Source organism: Arachis stenosperma, chromosome 3, assembly GCF_014773155.1.
Source record: "Arachis stenosperma cultivar V10309 chromosome 3, arast.V10309.gnm1.PFL2, whole genome shotgun sequence".
Lineage (NCBI taxonomy): Eukaryota > Viridiplantae > Streptophyta > Magnoliopsida > Fabales > Fabaceae > Arachis > Arachis stenosperma.
Genome location: NC_080379.1, coordinates 172,098,883 through 172,118,671, shown reverse-complemented (window position 1 = coordinate 172,118,671; position 19,789 = coordinate 172,098,883). Strand labels below are relative to the sequence as shown.

General features: G+C 31.8%; 2 protein-coding genes and 1 non-coding gene across 5 annotated transcripts; 2 read left to right on the top strand and 1 right to left on the bottom strand.

The window, feature by feature from the left end:
- The first annotated feature begins 12,067 nt into the window (after positions 1-12,067).
- TRNAG-UCC (transfer RNA glycine (anticodon UCC)) lies at positions 12,068-12,139 on the top strand. Its single transcript has one exon. It is a non-coding gene; the product is annotated as a tRNA-Gly (tRNA).
- Positions 12,140-12,198: 59 nt separating this feature from the next.
- On the top strand, positions 12,199-16,947 carry LOC130970619 (protein HIGH CHLOROPHYLL FLUORESCENCE PHENOTYPE 173, chloroplastic). 3 transcript variants are annotated; one of them, XM_057896752.1, is made up of 16 exons: positions 12,199-12,385; positions 12,449-12,667; positions 12,797-12,958; positions 13,686-13,736; positions 14,097-14,231; positions 14,321-14,344; positions 14,422-14,533; positions 14,763-14,888; positions 14,991-15,040; positions 15,256-15,414; positions 15,502-15,597; positions 15,687-15,802; positions 15,891-16,014; positions 16,122-16,235; positions 16,312-16,392; positions 16,622-16,947. In XM_057896752.1, the coding sequence occupies exons 1-16, from the start codon at positions 12,326-12,328 to the stop codon at positions 16,769-16,771; spliced, it is 1,779 nt and encodes a 592-aa protein (XP_057752735.1). In that variant the 5' UTR covers positions 12,199-12,325; the 3' UTR covers positions 16,772-16,947. The 3 variants fall into 3 exon arrangements, with proteins under 3 accessions (XP_057752735.1, XP_057752736.1, XP_057752737.1); XM_057896753.1 differs by having other exon boundaries at positions 12,246-12,385; positions 12,449-12,602; positions 12,813-12,958; XM_057896754.1 differs by lacking the exon at positions 12,199-12,385 and having other exon boundaries at positions 12,813-12,958.
- A 632-nt stretch (positions 16,948-17,579) lies between these two features.
- Positions 17,580-18,713, bottom strand: LOC130970599 (uncharacterized). Its single transcript, XM_057896726.1, has 2 exons — positions 18,004-18,713; positions 17,580-17,910 (listed from the first exon to the last, which is right to left on the bottom strand). Exons 1-2 carry the CDS (start codon positions 18,580-18,582, stop codon positions 17,893-17,895), a joined length of 597 nt encoding a protein of 198 aa, XP_057752709.1. The 5' UTR covers positions 18,583-18,713; the 3' UTR covers positions 17,580-17,892.
- Positions 18,714-19,789: the final 1,076 nt, after the last annotated feature.

Here is a 19,789-nt window from a genome sequence, read left to right as displayed (position 1 = left end):
TTTTGGTGGAGCAACCTCTGCAATAAGAGAGGAAATAAAAGAACGTTGTATGCAAGAAGCAACTCAAAAAGATTTGCAAATATAATTAGAATTTGCTGTCAGGATAATGAAGAGATACCTCAAAAATATGGTCTTAATAAAAATTTTCAAAGAAAAAGAAAATATCAATTTAGAAGAAGAAAATACTATCCAAACTGGAGAAAAAAGAGATATTTTAGGAAAGAAAATAACAATAAAAACAAAAGACAAAGAAATAACTATTGCCCGAATAAAAAAGAAAATTGTAAATGTTGGTATTGCCAAGAAAAAGGACACTACGCAAATGAATGCCCAAAAAGAAGGATAAAAAGGATCTTACTAAACAAATAGAAATTGCTAAGTCTTGTTTCATGGAACCATTAGAAGAATCTGATGATAACTTAGACTATATTTTTGAATATGTCTCAGAAACAGACTCAGAGACTGAGTAATAATGCTACATTTATTACTATAAAAATAACAGAAAAATTTATAAATGCTTTCATAGATTCTGGAGCAACACAATGCTTTGCTAGTTCAAATATAAAACTTGATTGGAAAAAATTAAAGAAACCATTAAGAGTTAGAATAGCTGACAAATCAATACATAAAATTGACCAAAAAGCAGAGATGGTTGAAATTTTTATTCAAAATTATAGATTCATTGTTCCATCTATATATATGTTAGATTCTGGAATGGATTTTATCATAGGAAATAACTTTTTAAAGCTATATCATCCATTCATTCAAGAATTAACATATATAGTTTTAAAAGCTCCACACGATTCTTCAATAAATCAAAAATCAAAACGTATAAAAATACCAACTACTACTATAGATAAGATCTTAAAATTTAAAATATTTTCTATATTAGAAACATGTTATTTAAATCTATACTTTCAGATAAATATTCCAAAAAATAATCTTGAAATAAAGATAGAAGAACTTTTGAATGAAATTTGTGCTGAAAATCCTTTAGATATTAAAAATACAAATAACGAATTAGTAAGCATTAAATTAAAAGATCCCACAAAAGAGATAAATGTTCCAAATAAAATTCCTTATTCCGCAAGAGATAGAGAAGAGTTCTCACTAGAATGTAAAGATCTTTTGGAAAAAGGAATTATAAGATTAAGTAAAAGTCCTCATGCGGCTCCAGCTTTTTACGTTGAAAACAATAATGAAATTAAAAGGGGAAACGAAGAATGGTAATAAACTATAAGAAAATGAATGAAGCAACTATTGGTGATGCTCATAAACTTCCAAGAAAAGATTCTATTTTAGAAAAAATCAAAGGAGCAACTTGATTTTCATCGCTTGATGCAAAATCAGGATATTGGCAACTTCGTTTAGACGAAGAAACAAAGAAATTAACTGCTTTTACTTGCCCAACAAAAGAATCAACAAGTGTGTTGCTCTATGAATGGAATGTATTACCATTCGGATTAAAACAAGCCCCAGGTATTTATCAAAGATTTATGGAAGAAAATCTAAAGGAGTTAAATGAATTTGTTTTAGTGTACATTGATGATATACTAATTTTTACAAAACAGGATAAAGAAGATCATCTTCAAAAATTATTAATAGTTTTAGAAAGATGTAAAGAAAAAGGATTAGTTCTTAGCAAAAAGAAAGCAAGAATAGCAAAACAAGAAATAGAGTTTCTTGGATTAATTCTATCCATTGAAGGAAAGCTAAAACTACAACCAAATGTTGTAGAAAAAGTAAATTTATTTCCTAATAAAATAGAAGATAGAAAACAATTACAAAGATTTTTAGGGTGTATAAATTATATTTCTGATCAAGGATTTTTAAAGAATATAACAGAATACACTAAAAGCTTATTTCCAAAAATAAGTACTAAAAAAGAATGGAAATGGGATGAAAAAGATAGTATGCAAATTCAAAGAATTAAAGAATTATGTGAAAAACTTCCAGAACTTTATATTCCAGAAGAAAATGACTACTTAATAGTAGAAACAGATGCCTCAGACATAACCTGGTCAGGATGTCTAAAAGCTAAGAAAGCTATAAAAAGCTTAGAACAAGAAAAAGAATCACTAGATTCTAAATATCCCCCAAAGGAATTACTTTGCAGGTATATTTCAGGAACTTTTACTCCAACAGAACAGAGATATACCACTCATGAAAAGGAAACTCTGGCAGCAATTAAATCTCTTAAGAAATGGAAAATCGATTTACTACCCAAAGAATTTACATTAAGGACAGATTCAAGTTACCTAACAGGTTTTATACGATATAATTTAAAAGTTGATTATAATCATGGACGATTGGTAAGATGGCAATTATTTTTACAATATCCAATAAAAATTGAATATATTAAGGGTGACAAAAATGTTATTGCAGATACATTAACAAGAGAATGGAGTTCGTCTACAACGCATTAGATCAAGAAATTCAAAAATACGAACAAGAACTCGAAAAATGCAAGCATTGTCAGCAAATAAGGATGCAGATCCAATCCCTCAAGAAGGCCATCGAAGCAATGAAATCAACACAACAACCAAAATCATCAGAGTTCAGCCAGCTAAGCGTGGTGGACAAATTAGGTGAAGAAAAAATTCCAGAAAATAAAACAATTGCTGAAATTATCAAAAAATCCACCCAAGATAAAAAATATTATGTAATTTATAATGGCCCCATGAAAGGAGTATATGATGCCTGGGAAAAAGCAGCACCATTTACACATCAATCAAGGATAATTCATAAATGAGGGTTTTTAACACTGGAAGAAGCAAAAGAATCCTTCAGGAAATATGAAGCTCTTCATCCAGAGCAAACCCTAAAAAGAGCAGATAAAGCTCCAATTCAAACCCAGAGAACAGGGATAATAAGAAACATTCCTACAAGGGTTGAAATCAAGGAAAAGAAAAGGGTCTGTAGATCAAATCTCAGAGAAACCCTTAACATAGTCCTAAATTGGACTGAAGAAAAAAGGGCAATCTTGGGATATTATCCTATTGCCAAAGAACAGCTAACAAAGCTGGTTATATTTCCAGATGCTTCCCCATCTGACACCTATCAGTTTTTCCAGTATGGATTAATTGATACAATTTTAATTTTTAATGATTTAAAAATTATTAGTGAGTTTCCTGCAGGATTCGTTGATGCAGTAAAGAGATTTAAAAATATGATTGACAACGTAAATCCAAGGGATATATCCCTAAAATTTACGAATAGTCAACCTATTTTTAATGAAGAAGAAGAATGCTTGGTTCCAGCACATCAAGTAATCTTCATGTCCGTCTTCCCAGGAAATTTTCAACCAATTGATCAAGTTCAAGATTTAACAATCTACAGTCATGAAGGAAGACTAGCCAGCACACTAGCAAGGGTCTTCGAAAGAACTCAAAGGATAACAAGAAAATCTCACACAAGAATCAATTATAAAAGCAGAAATACTTTGCTTGTATCCAGTAAAAGGAATGAAATTGAAGAAAGAGAGATGAGACTCTTAGTGGAATTTGAATCAGCATTCTACAACTTATCTGGGCTCTTAGAAAAGCTCCCCGAAGGGATAAAAAGGAATCTCTGCTATTTGATAAAAGACAGAGAAGACCACAAGTGCCAGCTATGTGTCTCAGAGTTATCTGAAGAAAGCAATAATGAAACGGAATCAACCCACATGATAAAGGAAGGAGACAACGCATCTGAAGGCCACATAATGAAAGAGGAGGACATCACATCTGAAGCATCTCTCAACATTATTGCATAATGACGTAAGCGCTTAGGTCATAGAGCACCAACAATGTAGCTGGTGCAAGATAATAAACAATGACGTAAGCAATGACGTCATAAGAAGGGTAAGGATGGGAATTGTCCATCAGACCCAACCATTATAAATAGGTTGCTTAGGCAATTGTAGAGATCATCAAACCATAGAAAGCAGGAGGCTAAGAGTACTCATATGCTAGGAGAGCAAGGAGGAAGCTGGCGAGGCGATTCTATAGTTTGAAGAAGAATTCCCTTAGGAAAAACCAATTCTAAACTCCCCTCTGGAGTTAGTATCTACAATCTCCCCTCTGGAGATAAAAAACATCTTATGTAAAATATTCTAAATAAAAGAAGTTTTTCTCCAGAAAGGTACGCCTTTATCCTAATCTCTTAGTTATGAATTATTTAGAAAGTTTAGAATTAACGGAAGAATCTGACTATTATAGATTATCTGCATTATTAGATAATGAAAAACAGGCTGTTCTAAAAACAGAATTAAATCTCAAATCAAATGAAAATTTTAATAAACAAAATCTTTTAAAAGAAGTTTTTAATAGGAAAAATATAATATACTATGGAAAAATTCAACTTGAAGCTCCTATAAAGATAAAAATCTGCCAATGGAGAACTTGAAATAGCTTTGATAAATGATGAAGAATTGAGTAAACAGATTGAGAAAATTAAGGATCAACAAAAAAGATCTAAAATTGGATGGATCCATATTAGTACTATACAAGTCTTAATCAAATCTACATATATGAAAGGAATTAATTCACCAATAAGCTTAGCAATCTGTGACAAAAGGATTACTGATGACCCAATAGATCAAATAATTGGAATTGTTCATGGAAACTTGGCAAACGTAAATGTTAAATTCAATGCCCATCTTGGATATGCTATACCTTTGTCAACTGAAAATCTTGGAAGATCTATAAGTTTGGCTTATAAATTTCACAGAAAGAATCTAATAGAACAAGATGATGAACCATTTTCAATTACATATGCAATAAATTATGTTTTAACAAATAGCCATCATAGTATAATATTTAAAAACAGAGAAAGAATTTATGTTGATGAATTATTTCAGAAAATTGTAAAGACAGAAATACCAAAATATAAAGCTATTGAAAACCCAGTTCTTTTACTAAAAGAACCATCAGGAAAATTAGTTTCATCGAATTTTCAAATAAGAGAATCCAAAATTAATAGCCCTTTAAGTTTATCTAAGTTAAAGTCTAAAGAAGAAAATTCTGAAATAAAAGAATTAACAAAAAAGGTCGAAAAATTAAATGAAACCCTAAACACTAAGTTATGACAATAAATAAAGAAAAAATATATGTAACCTATCAAGACAAGAAACAAGAGCTCTTTGAAAGAGAAAATCGGTTGAATTATTTACAGTTTTCTGAAATAAATCAAGGAGCATTTAAAGCTCTAAAAATAATCTATGACAAATTAAAAGGAGAAGTTGAAGAGTTAGAAAAAATAATAGAATCTCTAGAAAATAGTGATGAATCGATGATAGAATTTGCAGAAATTCTAAGATAAATAATAAAATTTACAAAGATTGAAAAACCAGAAAACAAAATAAAAAGAAAAAGGGCGAAAAAATTAAAAAGTAAAATAAAGGAGTATAAAAAGAAATTAAATAATCTTCAATTCGAAATTAATGACCTTATAATAAAAAGGATAGAAATAAGAACAAATATAAACAAGTTAGAGCTAAACTTAAAAAATTTATAAATGCCCGAAAAACCATATTATGACTTAAAAGAATTAAAGCTGTTGAAAGAAAAAATGGAAAATGAAGTTGAAAAATTAAAAAGATATTTAGAAACAACAAAAAGTGTAGAAATAAAAGAAGTTTTTGAGGATTTGAAAAATTATATTAAAGAAAAGGACAAACAGATAAAAGATCTTATATACAATAATCCATGCAAAAAAGAATATTATAAATTAAAACAAGATTGAAAAACTATAAAAATCAGAATTAGTAATAGTAGAAATGGTCAATACTTTTGATTATGAAACTGCAAATTATAAAGTACCACCAACTAAATCTATACAAATTATAAAAGCAAAATACGAAGAGTTAATAGAAATTTTGAAAAAGAAATTACATTTTAAAAATTTACGAAGAGTTAATAGAAATTACATTTTAAAAATTAGTATCAGAGCCAAGTTAACGATTAAGGGTAACACTTTCTCTTTAAACAACAAATAACCATAAAAGACAAACATCTTTACAAATGCATCTGTACACTAGATGCCCCCTATATATATATATATATATATATATATATATATATATATATATATATATATAAAGGAAAAGTATATAAACCAACTAATAATCAGTCAAGAATGGAACAACATAATTAATTATAATTAGTTTTATTAATTTATAATTTAATTTATTTTTTAAATTATTGTTGACCACGTTCAAAACATGAGGGAATATAGGCTAGTGATAGGAGAGAATCACGGAATAGATCCTTTGATTATTAATTAGTTGGTTCCATACAATTAATTATATTTTATTAATGCGTAACACATGAAATATAGAAATCATATCTAAAACCATTCAATTTACAATAAAAAGAAACATCCGTGTATCTATCAGTAATAACATTCGGTTAAAGTCACCCGTGCTTCTGATTTACCAGTTGGCTGATTCTTGACTTATATAAAATTGGTTTCCTAATATTGTTGATATATAAATTGCTATGCGTGCTATGTGCATGATTAACTGACCGGCCAAGATTGCAGTGAGAGTAGGGAGATGCATGAGATTGGAGGAGGGAGCCGCAAATGGCGAGGGCCATGGGCATTTTTGGACCCACTTGGCCAAGACGGTGGTGACTTACTAAATTGAATTGGTTTGTTGGTTAACTTACTAGTTTGCTTAAATAAATGTTGGAAATTTGAATTTCGATTTATGCATGCAACAACTAATTGACCAACAACAAATTCTTAAATAGAATTATGAACCATACTAATAAAAAAAAATTATTTAGAGACAGAGTGGTGGGGCACAGAATAATCAAATTAAAAATGTTAGGCTATGTACATCTCATAGTCTCTTGTTGCCGCACAGTTTTTGCCACTACATGAAATCGATTCAAATCAGCAACTTGCTTCCATATGATTAAATATAAATTCAAATTGAATACAAAAGCAATAAATAAGATGGAGTGACCTAGACCAAGTAACCTTAGCTTTCTGGTGGTGAGATGATATGAAGAAAAGAGAGAAGAGACAGTGATGATGACTACGGTTCACGGGGTTGGAAGGCAACAGGTCAGGAATGGCCATTTCCACACTGACCTGCTACCCACCAGAGACAGAGATCAACATGAACTTGCGGGCCTTCAAGGCTTTAATTAATCAATTTCGTTCTTAGGTAATACTGGACTTGTTAGGGTGATTTCTTTCCAGATTTGGATATTTTAGTTTATTCGTAGCTTAATGTGCACTCCTAATACAGCCATAAATGCTAAAGACCTAATCATCAATAAGTGCCTTTGCTTCCCTTTAACAAAATTAAAGTCCATGATGTCAATTGATACAACATCAATCATGACTAAAGGAAATCTTTTTTTTTTTTAATGTTTTGAGGTTCTTGAAATGATGCCTTTGCCTAAAAACGAATTAAGGCAAGTAGTACTAGTAGTAGATTCTAGAAGTGGTGGTGGGTCGCTCTTGAATGAGGGAGTTGGAATATATTTAAGAGCTGTGTTATTTTAGAGATAAAAGTGAATATATAGAGGGAAAAAAAACTAAATACATTAAATGTGTATTATTTCTAGGGATGGTAATACCATCCAAACTCGTGAGTACCCACCTCGTATCTACTCGTTCGGGGCGGGTTTTTAGCGGGGTAAATTTTTGGGAGGAGCGGGGCGGTGTCGGATTTAGGTAATACCCACTCCTACCCGTCCCGCTATATATGTGGTATATATAATTTTAATATATAATATGTATAATATATATAAAATAATTAATAAATAATTAATAATATGTATCATATTTAAATTTTTACTTTAATTTATATTATGTATGTGATAATAGTTATATAAATTTTGAAATTTAATTTTATTTATTAGATTTTAATAATGAGGAATGTTAGGGGGCAACAATTTTGATGTTTTGTAACCATCAATTGACCATCAATAATGTTTTTAATGGTGTGAGATTACATCTAATGGTGGGAGATCATTCACTTTTGTTTTGATGGTTAAGTGCTGGCTAAAAAACACAAAAGTTGCTGGTCCCCTAGACTTTTCCTTTAATAATTATAGGAGTGGGTATTCACAGAGACGGTTAGGATTCAACGTTTTACTACTCACGAATAAAAGCGGAATGGATTCTGTGCGAGTTATTGTACGGCAAGACGGATCGGATAGGACAAAAACCCGCCCCTACCTGTCCCGTTGTCACCCCTAATTATTTCTAAAAAAAACAAAAAGATTTACCCTTTAAAATATATTAAAGAACGATAAAGACCTTATTTTTCTATATTTAACTCAAGCATGTTCAGCAAATCATTGAAGCACATTAATTAGGGCATATTCTCACTGTCTTTTTGTCCGTTGGGGGAGAGGAGTTGGGACTATATCTTGGGATCAAATTGTGTTAAGAGTAATGTTAGGGACTTAGGGGCACAAAAATTTAAAATTATTTTATTTAATTTAATATTTATTTTAAAAATAATTAATAAATATAAAATAAAATAATTTTAGAGTGATTTTATTACCTCTCAAATATTTTCGTAATGTTAAATATTTCATAGTTTCTTATACATTCACTTTTTTTCGAACACAAAGAAAAGAATTATATATGGTTAAAGACTATTGGAGAGTTTTCCATCCCAATCCGTGCCTAGCCGATATGAGACTCTGTATAGTAATACTCAGAGCAAGCAACAAGACTTCCCCCTCCAAAGTATATGGCGGTGCTCTACTATCATACATCATAATATCATTGTTGCTTTTGGTAAAGATGAATGATGTATGCATGGATATTGTGCATTGTGCATATATTAAACACAAGGATAAACTATTAAAAATATATTTAAATTTTGTTATCAATAAAAATGTCTTTAAATAATTTAAAAGCACGATAAAAATATTTAATATTAAATATGTATTTCTCAAAAAATACTTTAGAGATTAAATTTTGATGTAATTTTTTTACAAATAGGATTAAAAAATTGAGATATTTTTATTTTTAAAATTTGGTGATTTTTCGCTAAGTATATATTATTTTGTGATTTTTTAAAAGTATTGTTAGTTGTTGATAAAAAAAAATCACAAATATATATATATATATTTAGTAAAAAACTACAAAATTTTAAAGATAAAAATGTCTCATTTTTCTAATCATGTTTGCAAAAAATCGCATCAAAATCTAATCTCTAAAATATTTTTTAAAAATACATATTTAATATTAGATACTTTTGTCGCGTTTTTAAATTATTTGAGAGTTTTTTTGTCGATAACAAAATCTAAATGTATTTTTATCAACAACAAAATTATTTGAGTGCTTTTTTGTGATTTATCCTAAACATAATTGATAAAACAAATAGAGAACAAAAAAAATTGATAAATATGCCCAAAATAATACCTAACATGCATAAAAAAGTGTCACAAATTCATGAACACCTGTCCTAATTGGCTATTTGTGGCAGCAAGACAACTTTGTCACAACTAAGGGTGGTAATAGAATGAGTAGGGTGGATTTTTGTCCTACTCGATTCCGTCCTATTCTATAATAATTTCATATAAAATTTGTTTTGTTTGTATTTATGAGTGGTAAAAAGTTAAACTCTAATCCGTCTCTGTAGGTATTCGTTCCATCTTTATCTACCTCTATAATTATTAAAATAAACAAATAAAATAAAATGTTAACTAGGTTAGAGGAGACTAAATCACTAAGACATTAGGGTTTAGTCTTGACAGTTTGCCATGAAATGAGTCTTATATGATTAAATTAGTTGGTAAGAAAACCTTAATCCGAAAAAATAAACATTTCTAAAACCTTAACTGTTTTCTCTCATATAATCTACATCAAATCCACCGTTTGCTTTCTCGTTCTTTGAATTACTGTTTAATGCTTTTGAACCCCAAACATCACTCTCTGCTTGCTTGACTAAGTGAATCATTCGACCATTTTTGCTCAATCCATCAATTCTCGTAGAATCGACCCTTACTCACCTGAGATATTACTTAGTACGATTCGATACACTTGCTAGTTAATTTGTGAATTGAAAAATTCTGCACCAAACTTTGAAATCACACACCTCAGTTAGTTGCGCCTAATGCCCCCCCCCCCCCAAAACAACCATTAATTACAACCAACATTGAAAGAAAAACAACGAGCAAAGTGATATATAAAATCTTATTTTCCTCACACACATGCTTCTTTTTGGTCTGTATATATAAGGTTTTTAGTTTTTTCCCTAACAAAGTTTCAGAAATTTCAAAGCATGAAGCGGAGTGATATCTATGTTGTATCAGGTGAAGCTTGATCAGTAAACAAAAGAAGATAAATATTAATCTCTTAACATAAGAAGAATTAATTTATAGTCAATAATAAATTTGTACACGTATACTTTTTACTATGATTTTGTTTATCTGGAAATAGTTCTAGTTGTTGTTGAATATCTTCTGTTAGAACTTGATAGTTGTATAAATTCAAGAAAAAAAATTGTTGATCCTTTCACTACTTTCATTGATAACTTTTTGTCACCATTCTAATGCTGCCAATTTAAGGTGTGAAGAATCTAATATATAATTGAATCGCATCATCGATATGTCAATAGCAGTAATTGCATAAATACAGAAGAAAAAGAAGAATTCTAATGATATTTTTTTGTTTCTTTAATCCTTACAACGGAATGCAACTATACTATCGTTATAATACGCCTACGAATGCAAATTCAAAGCCAATATGCTACATATACACTAAAATCAGTCATAAATATAAAATATATGTTAAAATATAAATATATATTAAAAATAAATTAAATCATACGTATATTTATACATAAATATATTAGTGTCCGATTTTGACATGAATGGTATTTTTGTTTCTAAAAACTGGAAAGAGAAGAGAGACATAAAAAAATGAATAGGGAATATTTTTGTTTGCGTATTCAGATGGAGTAGGGACAAATCAGAGGCCCATTTATAAGTGTCAATATTGGCCCAAGTCAGCTACTTATAATTCACGCATTTAGCCCAAGTCTGCTACTTAAAAACGAATTCTAAGCCCACTTCTAAGGTTAACCCAAGTCGGTTGGTTTCATTTACAATTGACGGCTTGACGCTACTTACAATTTTATTTTATTTTTTTTTAAATCCACAAGTTTAAATAAATAAATAATCAATATTTATTACTTATCTGTTCTCTTGGTTGTTAATTTAGTTTTTCCTACAGTGTTTGGTATTCTTATTTTTATATAAATTTATTATTACTTTCTCATTTACTAATTATGTTTAATTTATAAAATATTGAAACTTATTCGACTACTTTTTATCAATTAAAAATTGTTGAGAGTCTTGTCTTTAATTATTTATCTCATTATAAAAAATATTTTTAGAATCATAAGTTTTTTTAAACAACAGTAGATTTTAGTCACCAAAAAACAACAGTAGATTTTATTTATTTAAACTTTGGTCAGTAACCGTGGGTTTTTTTTATTTATTATTTGGTGATATAGGTTTTTGTGCGTTGTAAACTTATTTTTAGCGTGACTTTGCTAAGCAGCGTGAATTGTAAGCAGTGTCAATTATAGGTTGAATCAACAGACTTAGCTTAGTTTGGTAAAGCTTTTACCTTTTAAAAGTAGTTTTTAAAAATTACTTTTTAAAAGATAGCTTTTTAAAAATTGTAAGATTTATATTTGGTAAATCAAATCAAAAATAGCTTTTAATAAACATAAGCAACATCAATTGTGTTTGGTAAAATAGCTTTTAAAATTTAAAAATACTATAATAGACATAAATGCAAGCATTAAATTTGAAAATTAGTTAACATATGAGGTTATATTAGACTTTTAAATTTTGAAAAGCACAAGCCAACTTTGAAAAGCTCTATCCTAGGTGCTTTCAAAAGTATCTCGATCTTTTAGAAGCTGCAAGCACAAACACATGATCTTTTTGATTTACCAAACACAAAATAAGGAGTTTGAACTTTTAAAAAGCACAAGTATTTCTTCAAAAAGCTTTACCAAAAAGCCTTAGCCTTACCTTAGAATTCCGCAACTTAATGTTTTGATTAATAATATTTATTAGCACAAATAGCACAACGAGCGTTTGTAGTCCAACGGTTAGGATAATTGCCTTCCAAGCAATAGACCCGGGTTCGACTCCCGGCAAACGCATTTTGTTTTTCTGTTTTTTATTTTATGGTAGAAGCTAGAAGCTTAGAACTCTAGAAGGTGTAGAATATGTTGAAGAAATTGACACGTTTGTTGGATTTGTGGCTTATATTTCATCCTTGATCCTTGCATGCAAATATCGAAGCACTGTTGCCTACACTAAAACTGAACTATACACTTCTTTGGAAAATGGAATGGTGCTCCATCACTCTCTCCTCCCCTTCTTCCACTTCTCTTCTCAATTTCCAGGTACCAAGCATTTCGTTTTTCTCTTCCTTTTATTTGTTGCTCTTATCTAAATTCTTGCTGCAGGGCCCTGAATTGCGTACTGGAAAGCTTTGCAACAAGTCCTTACACCATTTTGGGGCATCATCTGCACTGCCCAATCACCTCCTTCGGATTCGTGAGCGAAGATTATCTTCCAGACCATATAGAGCAACCATATCAGCTGAAGCTGGAAGACAAGGTTGGGATTTTGGAAGATTTATAAAAACACTATACTTCTTTAATGGACCCCCATCTCCTGCTAAGGTGACATTTTATTCAATTTCAGACTAGTATGATCAGTGAATGATAGAGAGAAGAAGAATAATAGAACAAATTAGAAAGCTTGGTATGGATCAAACTAATGGGTGTTTTGTCATTTTCTGAATTGTGAAGTTCTTTGACTTTCTAGTTGAGAAACTGTCCGGTCCATCCCCAAGTGAATCAGTTAACTCAATGGGAACTTCTGATATTGTTCTGGTCGCTGGAGCTACTGGTGGTGTTGGTCGAAGAGTGGTTGACATATTGAGGAAGAAGGGAATTCCAGTTCGAATATTGGTAATGTTCTGGCCTTACCTTGCTTACAAGATTTTATTACAGATACAAAAAAATGAAAGAAACATAAGTTTATAAATCTGATACATGCTAAATAAAGTAGTTGATACGTGTTTCAAATGTTTGTGAAAAAATAAGTTTATAAATCTGATACGTGTTAAATAAAGTAGTTGACAAGTGTTTCAAATGTTCGTGAAATGAAGAGTTTAAATATTATTTAGAAGTTATTAGTTTATATTTTTAGAATGTTCAATTTAATTTGATGTATTTTGATTTTGTTTATTTAGTTACTAGATTAGTCTGTGTTTGTGGGTTTAGGATTTTCCTTGTTTTAACCTAATAAGAGGTTATAAATACCTCATAAACTATTGTAATCGTAGTATTCAGTAATTAAAGGTTTGAAACTATGACGTGGACAAGTGAGGTTGAGGGAGTCCTCTCTTGTTGCATCGAGGAATTGGGTAGAAGGTTGAGGAGTCCGTCTCTTCGATTCAATTCCCAAACTATGGCATGGACAAGTTAGTTGAAGAGTCTCTCTCTTGTTGTGTCAAGAAATTGGATAGAAAGTAGAGTGATTCTATTTATATTCAATTTAAATCTATCTCTTTTATTTCTATTTCAATTTTAATGTATCTTTTTTATTCAACTTCAATTCATGTCTTGTTTATCCTTTTTTTTTTCTTATCAGTAGTGATTACTAAATATTACTTTCTATATCAATATTTATCAGGTCAGAAACGAAGAGAAAGCACGAAGGATGTTAGGCTCAGATATTGACTTGGTGAGTTACTTTGATTGTATATGCTGCAGTGCTATGCAAATAGTCAAATAAATATGTCCAAATTTACAACAATTCGTGTTAGGGTCTTACTCTTCCAAGATTTCATAGTTGGGATATTTACCATTTTGTTGACAAACCGATGTTGTTGGACATATATAATGAATACGGTAAAGATGGATGATTTATGTTGGTTTGGGAGGTTACGAAGTTTCAAGAATTGTGGGTGAAAGATAACAATGCACAATAATGTAGAATTTTTATGTTATGCATGTTTTGTTTTGAAAGGTCATATAGTATTCTACATGGAAAATCAATGCTGTCATTACTCCTTAGTTTTTACTTATTCTGTTGCCATCTAAGGTTGTTGGAGACATTACAAAAGATAGCACTTTGAAACCTGAATACTTTAAAGGAGTGAAGAAAGTGATCAATGCTGCCTCTGTCATTGTTGGCCCTAAGGAAGGAGACACTCCAGACAGAGCAAAATATAGCCAAGTAAGTCCACAAGCAAAATACTTACTCATTATTTGATGAATGCATCATAATTATCTCTTTTTAATATAACTAAATTGTGTCTGTTGCAGGGAATTAAATTCTTTGAGCCAGAGGTAGATATTAGTAAAACTCTTGTGTACTAAATTTGGAAGTTCATTAGGTCTGCTAGCTCATTGGTTATTGAAAGCAGATAAAAGGTGATTCACCAGAAATGGTGGAGTACATTGGGATGAGAAATTTGATCAAGTCTGCGAAGAACAATCTTGGACTTCGAAGGGGAAAACTCTTATTCGGATTTGAAGGTAGATTCCTTATTGAACAATAATAAATATTGGTTCAATTTCATCATTTAGCTTGCAAGCTGATTGCTGCAGCCTCCAGAATATGCAGAAGACTGTCTCTATTGCATGGCTTCTCTTCAGCTTACCACATGCTCCAAGACATATAATGACTTTTAGTTTGTATTGAAAGAACAAGTATAGTTTTGGTTGGGTGCATGTCAATCAAATTTATTTTTTATTTGCCTCTCAGGTGATAATTATAGGCAGCTTTCTTGGGGTGCTTTGGATGATGTTGTAATGGGTGGAGTTAGTGAAAGTACTTTTCAAATTGACCCAACTGGTGGTGAAAGTGGTGGACCAACTGGTATTTTTAAAGGTATGTGTCAATTTTTGCATGTGACTGCACATTCTGTGTACTAGGATAACTTGTCTTCTGTGTATTAGTACTCAAAATAACACAATTGTGTGTCTAGTCCAGGTGTTGTTTCGACAGCAAACAATGGTGGCTTTACAAGTATCAGAACAAAGGTAAACTGCAATATATTTATATTCGCCTTTCAATCAAGCTTGCTATTGGCAGTGTTTGCTACTTGATTGACCTAAACCAGCATATGGGTATAATAGATGATGTTTTGTGGACTTTTTTTTGTAGCTACGATATATTTTTTATTTCACTTTAACTAATTAATATCTAGTTGAGTTCCTAATATGAAAGGGAGAGAGCTGATGTAATTGGTTTTCAGAATTTCTCAGAACCAGAAGATCTCTCTGCATATGATGGTTTGGAATTCCGTCTAAAAGGTGATGGCCGTAGATATAAACTCATTGTTCGCACAAGCCGTGATTGGGACACTGTTGGTTACACTGCAGGCTTTGACACTGTGAAAGGCGAATGGCAAACGGTAGTTAACGTTAATATCTAATGTAATAATTTCAGCCTATATTTTATCTAACAACTCTCAAGTGTTTTGTTGCTTTATATTCTATAGATTCAATTGCCATTTTCTACCCTGAGGCCTGTATTCCGAGCAAGGACTGTGTCTGATGCCCCACCATTTGATCCAACCAATGTTATATCACTACAGGCATGGCTCTTCTGTTAGTATTTCTTTACATCTTTTGGCTTAGCAGTGTCCTGCTCCGGTTGATAACTATGAAGCTAAATTCTCTGCAGCTAATGTTCAGCAAGTTTGAATATGATGGTAAATTAAATGGAACTTTTGTAGAAGGTTCATTTGAGCTCCCGGTATCCAGCATTCGCGCATATATAAAAGAACCAATAAAGCCAAGGTACAGCCTTATGTTTGTTAGTTGTCTTTCCCCCCATTTCCCCCTGACATGCATGAGTTTTTACTGTACAATTTTGTGCCAATGTCAGGTTTGTGCATGTGAGCTCGGCAGGAGTTACCAGACCGGAAAGACCTGGAATTGATCTAAGTAAACAGCCTCCTGCTGTTCGATTAAACAAGGAATTGGGTAACATCCTCACTTTTAAACTAAAGGTACCAAATTCAGTGGTGGCTCCTTATCTGCCATATATATGTTACTAAATCTACCATGTCGACATGCATGAATGTCCTTGGCTAAAAGTGGTTAATTGCAATAACAGGGAGAGGATTTAATTCGAGAAAGTGGCATTCCCTATGCAATTGTTAGGCCTTGTGCATTAACTGAGGAGCCTGCTGGAGCAGATCTTATCTTTGATCAAGGAGATAATATTACGGTAATGCGAAAACAATCTGATTGTACTTCTGTGTATCTCCCATATACTTTGGCTAATCTAATGCCAAAAATAATAGGGAAAAATATCAAGGGAAGAGGTTGCTCTTATTTGTGTAGCTGCACTTGAAAGCCCTTATGCTCTTGACAAAACCTTTGAGGTCAGTCTTTCCATTCATTCCCTCATTTTTCATCATGTATAAATAAAATATTATTTGAATGTGAATTTCTTGAATGAGGAATCTCCTCTCTAGAGAGGCAGCATGGCCTTAGGCTGAATAGTTAATATTAGACTTTTATTAAGGTATTGAAGAAATATCAAAATTACACATTATTGCGTTTTTCATATGGCCAAAATGCATGCAACATGATCTTACATATTTGTTGCAGGTGAAAAGTGTTGTTCCATTTAGCGATCCATTTACCGTGGATCCAGCCAACCCACCTCCAGAAAAGGACTATGAAAAATATTTTAAAGATTTGAAAGAAGGCATCACTGGGAAGGAAGCCCTCCAACAAGAAAATCCTATTCCTGTTTAATGTGCCTGCAAGCACTTGCAGCTTTGTATATTTTTTAAGTCAGTCTTTTTGTAGTTGCACCTAATAGTCTTCTTAATCAAAGAAATAAAATGTAGTTGAAGTGTTGAACAAAGCTGCTCTTCACATCAATTTTGGTACCTTTTGAGAATGTAGGTGGTAGTGAATTATTTACTTCAGTACTATTTTGTTCCTCTAATCCTTTCGCTATGCTCCTCTATTTTAAATAAAATAATTTAAAATTATAAATAAATAAGAGAAAGTTATCATTAGCAAATCTCACTTTTTACATTTTTCTTAGTTCCCAATTAATGTCCTCACTTGTCTGTCTATTAAACATTGTACCTGGAAGGTTGGTAACTACTAACTAATGCTCCACTGAAGATTCCACGTTGTTTCATCAGAAAATAATCATGTTTGGCTGTTCCAGATCGAATAATACCTGGTATGTGAAGTTTCGAGGCATTACTATGTGGGGTCTCAGATCTGTGCTCAAGTTTTGATTCTGAATTTTTGAGAAGACCATGAATGAATAATATATGAATTGGTTTTAGACATCTTAGAACCTTTTTCAACGATGAATAAAAGGGACTTTTAACAATTATGCATTAAAAAAATATCGATTTTGAGGAAATTTAACAATTTAACAGTCTCTGAGAGTGCTTTGTATTTTGAAATACGAGATTGGACAGAGTGGCATGGGGCCATTGTGTCAGCACAATAAAGATAACGTTTGGATGTTCTTCTATTACTATATATCTTTTCTTTCTTTCACAGGTATTACCATATCTATATCAAAACATGTGGCTGCTACCATCTTAATCATCATTAATGAAACCCATATACTTTAGAACATGGTAGTGTGGCAAATTAGTATCCCTACAAATTAATATGGGTACCAGATATACTGTTCCTATATATGCGCTTGTAGAAAAATTAACATACAACAAATTGATAGGTACCATACCATAGGAATCTCCTCTAAAAAAAACTAGTAAGAAATTGATATTCTATATATGCTGCTAACATATACATCAATTTTGACATATTTGTATATTTCTGGTTACAAGTGAAGTAGTAGAGCTTGGAAACCTTCCTGCTTTCTCTTCATTGATCACTTTGAGTTAGGAACAACATAACACCTGCAAAAGGAATAAGAACCTTTCACTTTCTGAGTATAAATTCAGAAAGAAGAGACAAAGATGGTGGTAGCTAGATATCTAATATCATCTTACAGTGAAACAATAAAGTCTGGGTTTTCTGCTATGCCTTGTTGCATCTTTTCTTCTGAGTCTTTCAAGCATTTGTTCATCTGTTAAGATCCTCCCTGGGGAACTGAGGAACACTGAGGGGCGAATCGGAGGAGACCACAAGCCGCTTTTCTCGTAATCAAAGTCGAACTGTGATCCATCGTAGAACTTCTCAAGCAACCTATCTGAAACAGACTTTGGAACAAGCTGAACATGAACCTTTCTTGGAGAGGCCTCATGTGAAACACTGGTTTTAGCAACCATTTCTGAATGGCAAAAGAAGAAGTGAAGAGTGATAGATAATATGCCAAAGTGGTAGTGCATGTGAGATATAGAGGTTGAAAAAGGAGACAAATTTTGAAGAGGGACTAATGATTCAGAAGGTGGGAACAGTGACAAGGACTTGTATGGCTGTATGCAATCAGTAATATGAGATGTTTTCAGATCCCTTTGGTGTATGTTTGAATGGCATTGGCATGTGTTCAGATGCTGTAATGTGTGAGTTGTGAGCCCTTTGCAATTAAGAAGACTTTGTTTGGTGGAAATGGAGGAACATAACTCCATTATTTCATGGCCCTACTTCATGAATTATCCTCAAGTTTTTCCATTTTTGTTGTTTCTCAGCACTGAACCATATGTGTGGCTAATCATTTCTGGTACCCACCTATATATCTTCGCCATATTGTGAAGGGATACCTTTCAAACAGGAATCTTGTGGAGATACTCCCTCAATTTTTTTAGTATTAGTTATTAATGCGATAAACAAAATAAATGAATCCTGTATTATCACATTATTAAAAATAATAATTAATTTTTAAGCATATTGCTTAAAATGTTATCTAAATGTATAAATTTGATCATTTTTGTTTGTTGTCTTAGCATCAATATATATATGAAGGTGAAAACTCAGGTGAAGTCATTTTCACGTGAAGTTGATATCTGAGAGCCATTAGATGAAAATTTAATCAAATTAGTCAAATCATTTAAAGGCTCTCAAGTATCAATTTCACGTGAATTCGACTGCACTTGAATTTCTTCCGTATATGAAACTTGTACCGTGGAATTCATCAGTAGTAATTAAATAGAATTGGACATGGGGGCAGAGCAGGGTTAGCCAGTGGTCCAGCAAGACCAACTTGTCAACCATTTGATTATTCTGTGCATTTTTTTCAGATGTAAAATGGTTGGCATGTACGGAGAAATTAGGTTGCATATTTAAAAATTGTTTTTGCATGCATATATGTGTGTATGTTGGGTGGCTAACTCCGGCCTTTATTCATTGTGTCTAGTTAGAATGTCAGAATGTGATGTTAGGAGGTACAATGATGAAGTGAACATATGAGATACGTGCATCCCAAAAACCCTCGAGGGAATAAATCTTACCATCATTTCATTGCCACTAAATAATAACACGATCCAGTGCCAACAATGATGGCTAAGTATCAATGATTCCTCTGGGAATATTTCTGTTTTTAGCAAGATGGGTTTGTGAATTCCCTCCGTTTCTCCCCAAAAATTTCAATTGAAATTGTGGTAGGCTCTGAAACAAAGAAAGAAAGATCTGCCGAGGTTGCAAATTGTAAAGCTTCGCAGTGTTCACAGTTGGATGAACGAATCCATAACCTTTGTTTTTGGTAAAATGAATGGGCCAGAGCCCAAAAGTCAAAAAAGAGAATGGGGGAAGGAACCAGAATATTGGAGAATTGGGCTGCACTAAAAGCCTTCTTTTTGTTACTTCTGAACTTGCTACTTGGCTCACTGGATAAAAGCA

What these genes read in the sequence shown, in the direction of transcription:
- LOC130970599 (XM_057896726.1), bottom strand. Translation starts at nt 18,582, where the DNA reads ATGGAGTTATGTTCCTCCATTTCCACCAAACAAAGTCTTCTTAATTGC.
- LOC130970619 (XM_057896752.1), top strand. Translation starts at nt 12,326, where the DNA reads ATGGAATGGTGCTCCATCACTCTCTCCTCCCCTTCTTCCACTTCTCTT. An exon ending in GAATTCCAGTTCGAATATTG is followed by an intron (nt 12,959 to 13,685) that starts GTAATGTTCTGG and finishes AATATTTATCAG; the next exon opens with GTCAGAAACGAAGAGAAAGC. An exon ending in ACAGAGCAAAATATAGCCAA is followed by an intron (nt 14,232 to 14,320) that starts GTAAGTCCACAA and finishes TGTCTGTTGCAG; the next exon opens with GGAATTAAATTCTTTGAGCC.